This window comes from Alosa sapidissima, chromosome 20 (assembly GCF_018492685.1).
Source record: "Alosa sapidissima isolate fAloSap1 chromosome 20, fAloSap1.pri, whole genome shotgun sequence".
Lineage (NCBI taxonomy): Eukaryota > Metazoa > Chordata > Actinopteri > Clupeiformes > Clupeidae > Alosa > Alosa sapidissima.
Window position 1 is genome coordinate 15,845,867 of NC_055976.1, and position 10,158 is coordinate 15,856,024.

The following is a 10,158-nucleotide window of genomic DNA, read 5'->3' on the forward strand; positions in this document are numbered from 1 at the left end:
TACACAGGCACACACACACACACACACACACACACACACACACACACACACACACACACTCACACACACACACACACACACACACACACTACCAGAGGCGGACAGAGTACACAGCTTCATTACTTGAGTAAAAGTACAGATATCCTTTGCTAAATTTTACTCAAGTACACGTAAATGTACAACAGTCAGATGTCTACTTAAGTAAAAGTACTGAAGTACTTGTTTTTAAAAGTACTTGAGTATCAAGAGTACAAAAGTAGCCTACATTTTCTAAATATTGCAATACTACTGCCACAGTGCTTACAGTTATGTACAGAAACGTCCTACATGGAGTTATGAAAAATGTTAATGTTAATACCTTGGAGAATGTAAAATGAATTGAAGTAAAATCAAGTCATTTTCATCTTTTTACCATGTTGCCAGGGATGGGCAGTATTTCTAATACATGTATTTAAAATACGTATTTCAAATACAAAATACTATTACGAATTGAAACACTTGAAGCGAAAACTATCATTAACTTGTTCAGAAAATTGAAATAGTCTTGCGAGGTGGGGCCACAGGTTGGCACATTCCCGGGATGGACCTGTTGCGTCTTCATCTATTGTTTCGTCCATGGTTTTGTCTCTTATCTAAATCTGACCATGGAGTTGACTTTGGCGGAAAGCTGAAGGTGATTGCTGATAGGCTGTCCCAATCAGTGGCGCCTGCACAATCCAATCACGTTTGAGAGGGAAACAACAAATTGAGGGTTTCCGAGATTTTTCTTTTTTCCTTTTTTTTTAGAAGTAGTAATGGGTACTCACGGTTATGGATAGAACTGTAGTGGAGTAAAGAGTACAATATTTGCTCTTTGCATTTATCTCTCAAATGTACTTGAGTAAAGTCATGAGTACTCCGCAAAAATGATACTCGAGTAAAGTACAGATCACTCAAAATTGTACTCAAGTACTGTACTCAAGTAAATGTACTCTGTTACTGTCCGGCTCTGCACACTACACAGGCACACACACACACACACTACACAGGCACACACACACACTACACAAACACACACATACACACACACACACACACACACACTCTCTCACCCATACACACGCACACACACATTCACACCCACACACACAAAATGTATTACTTCCAACTGACCTTAAAGGAACCGTATGTAAGAAATGTATTTCATTTAATCATAAAATGGCCCTGATATGTCACTAGACATTAAGAAATCATTTTCATTTCAAATACCTTTATCACTGACAACAGTAGTCCGGCCAGGATATTGTCATTTAAAAAGTGAAGTTGCAGCCCTCAACTGATGTTGATGTTGTCATATTATGTGTTGGCCTGATGCGCCACCCTCCACCTATCTACTAATCACAAAGTCTGTAGTGTTTCGGCATCCGGGTTGCCAGCTCTGCCAGTCAGGGGGGAGGGGGAGGGAATACACCGCTCTACAGTAATTTGAAAGTCATTGCAGTACCAGTTTTGGCCACAATCTTACATATGGTTCCTTTAACCTTTGTATGAAGGTAACTGTATCTGTTATGACTCAACTTGCTCAATGGATTTTAAGAACTATTTATGTGTCAGTCTCTCTCTCTCCCTCCCTCTCTCTCTCTCAGACTCACACTCACACACACACACACACACACACACACACACACACACACACACACACACATACACACACAGTATGATATCAGATGTCAAGTTGAAAATAGATTGCTTTCATGATTCAAGAATAGTTAATAGGTTGACTTTATAGAGTGACCATCCAACATTCTGATTGTTCCACATGATTTGACCAGCTCATAACGTCAAAGGCACCCAGCTGAAATGACAGCTGAATGTTACAGAAATCAGTGTTTTCACATCTCATAGAGTCTGTGAGGTAATACAGTGAACACTGCCACCTTGTGGATAGAAGGAGTGCGAGCACATGGCAAGTCGTCTGACCCACATTTGATGTGATTTTCATCCCATCGGTCAGCAACATAGTGGTTTTCCCATGAGCTGAGATGAGCTGTAAATAGCCTGTAGTTCAGAGGCTCGCTTCTGAACAGGTTCTGTTAATGATGTGCTCACTTCTGAGTCTATCTTGTCTGTCAGAGATAGTATCAATAATTTAACATCTTCAAAAATAATAAATTAGTCCCACAATTAAAGCTTGAGGATGGAGTGATGTATGCTAGAAATGTGGGTAAGGTTTTGATTGACAACAACACTGTGAAGCACCTCTCTGTGGAGAAGTGTCCAAACACATGACAGCGAAGAGGAAGGGGAGGAACTCAACTCGCTGACACTCACACAGAAAGACAGAAGTGAGAGGTATCACGGAACTCAGAGAGTGAGAGAGAGAGAGACTCAGAGAGACAGAGAGAGAGAGAGAGAGAGCAAGAAAGGGGGGGAGGAAAAAAGGTTTTCTGTGTCAGCCATGGCTCCCTGGACGCAGACCACCTCTGAGAGATATGGCGTCGGTAAGGTGTTTTTTTTTTCATGGTAGTGTCTTCAAGAATGCACACTAGCGTGGTGCCGTGCAAAGAACCGGGCCTTTTGGACCTGGGGGAACCTCGGGTTTAAACTTCCTGTTACACAGGATGTGGGCAGGTGTAATTCAACGGTCTCAAAACAACACTTTCGAACATTTCAAACAGTCAAAGTTTAAAACAGCTGTGTTCATACAGAGGATTTTACTGGTAGTATAAGACTGGAGCTGCCGTTCTAAGCTCACACAGAAAGCTTAAAAAACATTGTGGAGATTAAAAATGAGCAGTAATGCCCTTGAATATGCTGACTTGCTTATTGCTCTCCATACTCTCAAGCTCTTGTCTGCATAAATGGGCTTTATTATAAGATTGCATTCTGCTTAATCCACACTCTTTGAGTTATTTGACTCAGAAAAAAAAATACTGTAATCACACGCTCACTGAAGTAAAACTGGAAATGTTTAATTGGACTGATGTTCTTTTAATGTGCGTGAAATATGTTGATGCCTGTGCATTGCAAACTGTGTGCTGAGCAAGTGGAAATTCAAGACGAGTTTAAATGCAAATAGTTAAAGTGATATATTTTATATTTGGACAAAACTCATTTGATTTTTAGAGCACTGAAGATCTAGCCTAGCTTTCTCATAGTGGGTGGTGACAGTTCATTGTGGTCTGTCAGAGAGGAAGTAAAGCTTCGCTTTTTTTAAACTTAGTAAACACAGAGTGCTGCTTTAATTTAGATCAAACTGCATATTCTCTATACATTTTCTAAATGTGTTGATCCCCTGGTAAGCAAAATCATGCTGAATTTAAACGTTTCTTTTCTCATGACACATCAGATTGCCCTCTCCCCTCTCCTTTTCTCCATGTTTACGTGGTCTGTTACAGGAAGTCAGAGACTTGCAGAGAGGAAGTAACAAGAGTTAGTAAACTCATACGTTCACACAATCATCATGTGTGTGTGTGTGTGTGTGCATGAGAAAGGGAGTGAAAGACACATCTATATTTAGTGGTGGGGAGTAAAGAGCACTGGCATTCAAAATGAGGTACACATATCTAACCGTGTTGCCCCGAAACCGCCAAGCACTCTCGTCTATTCCATACAGGACCTGCTCTGCAATACATCTGCATAGGCCTACGTGAAAGACCTTTAGTGGCCAAGACATCTGTGACCACTTGTGAACCTTATTCCTCTAACTCGCCCCTCTCCTTCTCTCCACAGTCAAGTGGAACTTCAAAGCCAACCATGAGAAGCAGCTCTCCCTGGAGGTGGGGGACACCGTCCACATTCAGCTGGCCTGTGAAGGTAGGCTGCTGGGAACACCTAGTCTGGCTATCACCAGACCAAGTCTTTTAAGATTGAACGTTAGTCTGGGGAATCTGTTCTGTATTTTCTACTGCACAAGAGGCGTGATCAACGGGCAGTTCAAATTACTCTGTACGCAATTTGATAGTCCTTCAACCAATCAGACCAAAGATCCGGGTGTGCCAGGTGGATAAGCCAGTTTGTGATTGGTTCCCGCAAAATTGTAATGGAAACAGGAGAGAAACATGTACAGGTTTCCAGCCTGAGCTGCAGGGCGAAATAAAATCGTTTACCCAGTCTAGGGAACACCAGGGCGTTGTGTCTTCATCAGGGTAAACGTCCATAAAGGGTGGGCTGCTATGCGTAGAGAGGAGAGATGAAGGCCTGCTGTGATCACTATGCAGTCCTGATCTGTGAATACTCAAACTGGTTCGGTGCGACTGTCCACTGACACATACAGTAGATGTCCTCAGTAGCTAGCATGGGAAACATGAGGTGAGCATCTTCTTGAGCTTGACTACAGTAAGTAGATATGGTTATGATGTGAGGTTCACTGGGGCAACCAGTCTGTCATTTGTTCAGTTTTTCAACCAGTTCATCATATCATATCTTAGCACCTTTGTCATTTTTTGTTTTTGGAAAGTGTATGTTTACAGTTGATTTAAACAAAAAAAGAAACAATGTTCTCAAAACATTGGGCCTGAGGTTGGGCAAAATATAAGGGAATGTGGCACTTTTGGATCAATGTTTTTAGATAGGAGAAAAAAAAAAAAAAAAAAAAAAAAAAAAAAAATATATATATATATATATATATATATACTGCATAAGAATGACGATGCATGTCAGATTACCTCAAAAGTGTCAGAGAGGCAGCGTACACCTGATTATAAATGGTAATGGCTCTGGGTTAGGTCAGTTTCAAAATGAATTGATGGATGAATGGATTGTTAAGATCTTTTTCTTTTCCAGGCTGGTACAAGGGCTATTTGGTGAAGAACAAGAGCAAGGAGGTAAGGCCTGTCTCTTTGCCTCTTTGCCATTGAGTGTAGGTCTCAGTGGGTAGATTTTAGTTTAGATTCACTTACAAAGAAAAGTGTTTGTTTTGTGTGTTTTTATTGCCAAGTGAATCATCAAAAGAGCAAAGTGTAGTTATGCATAAATAGCATCAACCCCTTACCTTCCATTGGTCTCATCTCTCTTTGATCTCCCAAAGCTAACATCTGACTGTCATGATGCCTTCTGCTTTGTCATGTCTATAGGGGGCCTTTCCTGCCAGCATTATTGAGCTGAAGGAAGTCATTGTTGAAAAACGAGGGTATGCATCCATCCATCCATCCATCCATTCATCCATCCATCCATCCATTCATCCATCCATCCATCCATCCATCTTCAGTGTTCATTTGATGAAATTACAAAATACTGCTGGCACATTAATGTAAAGTCTGTGTCCCCTGCAGAGATGAAGAGGTGGTGTTATCGGGAGAGCTGCCCCTGGTGAAGGAGGTGACCACCACTCTGCGGGAGTGGGGCAGCATCTGGAAACAGCTGTTTGTGGTACGAGACCTGGACTCACACCATCATAGGAACCTTTTTCAATTAGCATCCCTGATTATTGTTAACAGCATGTAATAATTGTTTCAAAAAGGTCTCTTGAACAATAGGCTCAAATAATCAAAGGCACCTATTTTTCCTTTGCTCAGTTGACTGCCTCTTAATGACCATTATTTGTTTGATCCTGACTAAGTGGTCTGTTGTTTAAATACACTGGGGAAGTGTTTTTCGGTCTACCGAGGGCAAAACAGATTGTCTTTGTTTGTGTTTCGCAGGCCAATAAGAAAGAGCGCGTTACTCAGGTCCAGAGACTCATGTGGGACTTAATGGAATGGCGTTCACAGCTCCTATCGGGCACGTTGCCTAGCGACGAGTTCAAGGAATTGAAGCAGAAAGTCACTTCCAAAATCGACTATGGCAACCGGTACCTCGTCTAACTGTTCAATTTCCTCTCTCATTAACTCACTGTAATAGTGCTGCTCGAGAATACTACCAGCCGAAAACTAATGAAACAATCCGAAAAGAATCGTGCTCTCAGAAGTCCACAAAGTTTGGACTGGCTTCTCCTACAGTACTGTTACGTTAATTATATTGATGAAAAATGTCCACAATGGCCCTTATTATCATGCAGATTATTTTCTGTTGCATTGTAATTGGCTTGAGATGATGTATAGCCTGTGCACAGAGGAATATAATATATATTCTCAATTAGCCATGGTTGATCAGTTTAACATTACTTTCTCCCCTTTCCTTAACACCACCCCCATTTCTCTCCCAGGATCCTAGAGCTGGATCTTGTGGTCCGGGATGCCGATGGGAACATTTTGGACCCAGATCAAGCCAGCGTCATCAGCCTGTTCCGGGCCCACGAGAATACCAGCAGCAAGATTACAGAGCGCATCAAAGAGGAGCAGGTCAGACAGCCACCAACGGCCCTGTCTCCTTCATTCATACCACATCAAACATCACCATTTACTTTATGAATGACTTCATAGTCTTAAAGAAGCAATTATACCTTATAGTTAATGTAATAATTGTGTAACTTGCTGCTAGTTAATGCTTGATTTTACTGTAACACAACGAGTGCATGCAGTACAGTACATGCGTAAACAAACATGTAGTACATGCTTAAACAAATGTAAATATTCTACATTTTGGATGAACAAAAGCTGTGCATTAGTTCTAAAGCTGTTGTTTTTGTCAGTGGGCTCCATCTGGCTATGAAATTTCAATATTGAGAACAGAGGCAAAGCTGAGCTTGATAGATAGGAGAGCATTAATTAAACCATTCATTTTTAAAGCTGCACTGATATGAACGTGTATATCATCTTCTCTCACATTTAACAGGGCCAAATTTAATTGAAGCCGTATTTCCATGGGGGCTCGCTCTTTTCCTTAAGTGAGACCAGAAAAAGGATGTCATTACTGTTATGAGTTAGCTGAATGGTCATGCAGTGCTCAGCGAGTCGTTCCGCGTCCTGATTTGCTTTTCTTTCTTTCTCTTGTTTTTTTCCTCTTTCTCCCTCTAGTCTAACACCCAGACGGATCATTCCGGAATCTCCGCACGCATCCAGTCGTCCCCCACTCACAGCCTGTTTGTTTTCGTCCGTAACTTTGTGTGCCGCATCGGAGAGGACTCTGAGCTCTTTATGTCCCTTTATGACCCCCAGAAACAGGCCATCATCAGGTCTGTCGGGCAGATTAACCCTCTCTCTCTCCCTCTCTCTCTCTTAATTTCTCTCTCTCTCCCATTCCTATTGATTCATTCTCTGTTTTATAACTCATCAAGCCAGGCATTGCCAAGATGGATAGCGTCCTCTCCACCTTAGCTCCAGTTTATACTAATGAGTTTCTACTCATGTCAGTTCAATCAACATTCTACCCTTTCTGTTTACCAATCTCCAAATATTCAGTGAGAAGTGGATTGTGAGACAGGTTGTCATATTGTAATTATTGTGTTGTCTCTGCAGTAAGAAGTGGATTGTGAGACAGGTTGTCATATTGTAATTATTGTGTTGTCTCTGCAGTAAGAAGTGGATTGTGAGACAGGTTGTCATATTGTGATTGCAGTGAGAACTACCTTGTGCGCTGGGGGAGTGGAGGATTCCCTGCCGACATTGAGATGCTAAACAACCTGAAGGTCGTCTTCACTGTGAGTTCTCAACTGAGGTGGTGTGTGTGTGTGTGTGTGTGTGTGTGTGTGTGGAGGGGGGGGGGTTGTTTGAATGAAGTAGTCTCTAGTTGGTTTGCAGTCAAATCCCTTTCCTATCTCTTCCTTTCCTGCCTCCGCCTGCCATTCGAAATCCCAAATCCACTCTCCAAATATCTCCCCCATAAACACCTCACTAATGACGGGGCTAATTTCGCACTTAAGGTGATGAATATGTCCCAGTCTTATCACCCTTTCAGACACGTCCCAGGCATCTAGACTGAGTGCAGGATGCAGGGCAGTATACTGCAATTACCCCCTTCAGTGTACCCAGTGTAATCAGAGAGTAATTGGCAATGACTACTGCCATCAGATTGATGGTGTTCCTGAGACTCCACTGTTTTTGCAAGGCGTGCACCCATAAAAGTGGGGTTCTTGATAATATGTTTCCTTCCCTGTAATAGCTAGCACCTTTAGGCTTTACTTTCTGCCTAATATGCTCGGATGGAATGAATCACTGCAATTTAGTCAGCTTTGCGAGAGATGCTAGTTCGTCTCCGGCACCCGGGAAAACAGGCAGTACATTATCTGGGCAGCGCAAAGTTTTATAAATAGCCTCAATATCTCCATTTCTCTCCATTTATAATGCAGCCTGTCGCAGACTCTTTGGTTTTCCCTCACTTCTCTCTCTCTCTCTCTCTTTCTCTCTCTCTCTCATTCTCTCTCTTTCTCTCTCTATCTCTCTCTTTCTCTCTCTCATTCTCTCTCTCTCTCTCTCTCTCTCTCTCTCTTTCTCTCTTTCTCTCATTCTGTCTCACTCTCACTGCTGTGTTGTGCCTCCAGGACCTGGGCAACAAGGACCTGAACAGAGAGAAGATCTATCTCATCTGCCAGATCGTGCGGGTGGGCCGCATGGACCTGAAGGAGACCCACCCAAAGAAGTGCACTCTGGGCCTGCGCCGGCCGTGCGGAGTGGCAGGTGAGGAGCGGTGGGGCCGTTAGCGGTCAGAGGAGCGGTCAGACTAGAGATGGGGCCTCCTGATGAATCGCTTCAGTCAGCCAGTTAGTGAAGCAGTCGGGGCTGTCAGTGGGCCAGACACACAGATGAGGAGTCTGTTGTGGGGTGCCCCGTACTTCCTCACTGTAACTGTTTTAAAGTCCTATTTTGAAAAAGTTGAAATGTGTCCGTGAGAATCATGAGACATCTGAGAGAGTCAATGGATAATGGAGTCAACAATGTTCAGTTGCGACAGGAAGCGACAGATTTGAATCGTTTGTGATTCTCTCCATGGTTGAAGCTATCCAAATTCAATTAAACATGTGTGATATTATCTTGACATTTAACAGCCATTATGTTTGTGTCTACACTAGCTCCCAATCATACCAGACTAGCTCTTAAAAGGTTGGTCTACTCAATCTCATTCCTATCGGGTGCGATTGAAAGAATCAGGAAGTCTGTTCCTAGCTTAAGAAATGTGTTCTGGCAGATGGCTTATTCTGTAATTAGTCAGCATGACAGCATTGCTAAAGATATGACACTGAGCTTTGAAATGAATGTGACAGCTCTTAGAGTTCAAATGATGTAACAACATGTCAATCTCTAATATCTAGGTATGGGACTTTTTTTGAAAGGTTGTTGTGACAATGTCACCTTTTATCACTGAGCACTGTCACAAGGAACTGTCATGAGGACTTCTGACAGAATCTGGCCATGGTGTGTTTGTGACATGGTTTGATAGAATTATCAAATTGTGATGGAGGGATTAAGTAAAGACAGACAGACACACCCATTCACTTACTTAGATGATCAGTCAGTTAATGATCTGGATATGCTCACTGACCATTCAGTTATTGAATTGTACGTTTAATCATTTGCATCAATCACTAGAGAAGTGTGAATATGCCTCTTTTGAACTCTTTTGGCTTTGACTAGTTTTGATCCTCATCATTGAGATGTGTTTGTCACATGGTCAGGATTTGTCAGAAAGCCTATATGTTGTAGTGAAGTATTCTCTACAATTCCACAAATAATGTTATCCTCATTCTACTGTGTGTTTTTGCAAGTCCAAAAATCCTTTGGTAGGAGTCTCTTAAATCCTCCTTTAGAAAGAGAAGTGTTTTCTTAGAGTCCAGAAAAGAAGATCAATAGTGTATCAGAAGTGGATCGAGAAACCTCTGAAGAGAAAACTTTAACTTTTCTCCTCACATGGCACAGAAGAAACTGTGTAGTCTTTGAACCCCTGTGTGCATAGCAATGCACCCCCCCCCCCCCCCATTAGAGTGCAGATCTGTAACCTAGTTAAGTCAACAAGAGAAAAAATGACGCATTCAAAACATGAATGTGCTTTATATTTAGAAAAGTTCTCAGAGATCTCAAATGAGACAGGGTGACAGCCTCTGAAGGCTCATTAATTGTAGATGAATAATCACATGTTCACTAGCTGACATGTGTATTTCTCTCTTTCTGTGTGTGTGTGTGTGTGTCTGTGTGTGTGTGTGTGTGTGTGTGTGTGTGTGTGTGTGTCTGTGTGTGTGTGTCTGTGTCTGTTTGTGTGTGTGTGTGTGTGTGTGTCTGTGTGTGTGTTTACAGTGATGGATATTAGTGACATTATCAAAGGGAAATATGAGTCTGAAGAAGAGAAGCAGTATTTCATCCCCTTTCA

The 10,158-nt window shown here is 42.1% G+C and overlaps 1 protein-coding gene across 1 annotated transcript in view; it reads left to right on the plus strand.

Annotated features, from left to right (window-relative positions):
- The first annotated feature begins 2,335 nt into the window (after positions 1-2,335).
- Positions 2,336-10,158, plus strand: part of LOC121694126 (dedicator of cytokinesis protein 2) — a 104,463-nt gene continuing 96,640 nt past the window's right edge. The window contains exons 1-11 of the mRNA XM_042074091.1: positions 2,336-2,480; positions 3,712-3,795; positions 4,765-4,805; positions 5,055-5,110; positions 5,253-5,349; positions 5,622-5,770; positions 6,125-6,260; positions 6,876-7,033; positions 7,417-7,498; positions 8,339-8,474; positions 10,086-10,158. The exon at positions 10,086-10,158 is cut by the window's right edge and continues 3 nt beyond it. Of these exons, the coding sequence (XP_041930025.1) occupies positions 2,438-2,480; positions 3,712-3,795; positions 4,765-4,805; positions 5,055-5,110; positions 5,253-5,349; positions 5,622-5,770; positions 6,125-6,260; positions 6,876-7,033; positions 7,417-7,498; positions 8,339-8,474; positions 10,086-10,158 (1,055 nt within the window). The 5' untranslated portion in view covers positions 2,336-2,437. The remainder of the gene's footprint in view (positions 2,481-3,711; positions 3,796-4,764; positions 4,806-5,054; positions 5,111-5,252; positions 5,350-5,621; positions 5,771-6,124; positions 6,261-6,875; positions 7,034-7,416; positions 7,499-8,338; positions 8,475-10,085) is intronic.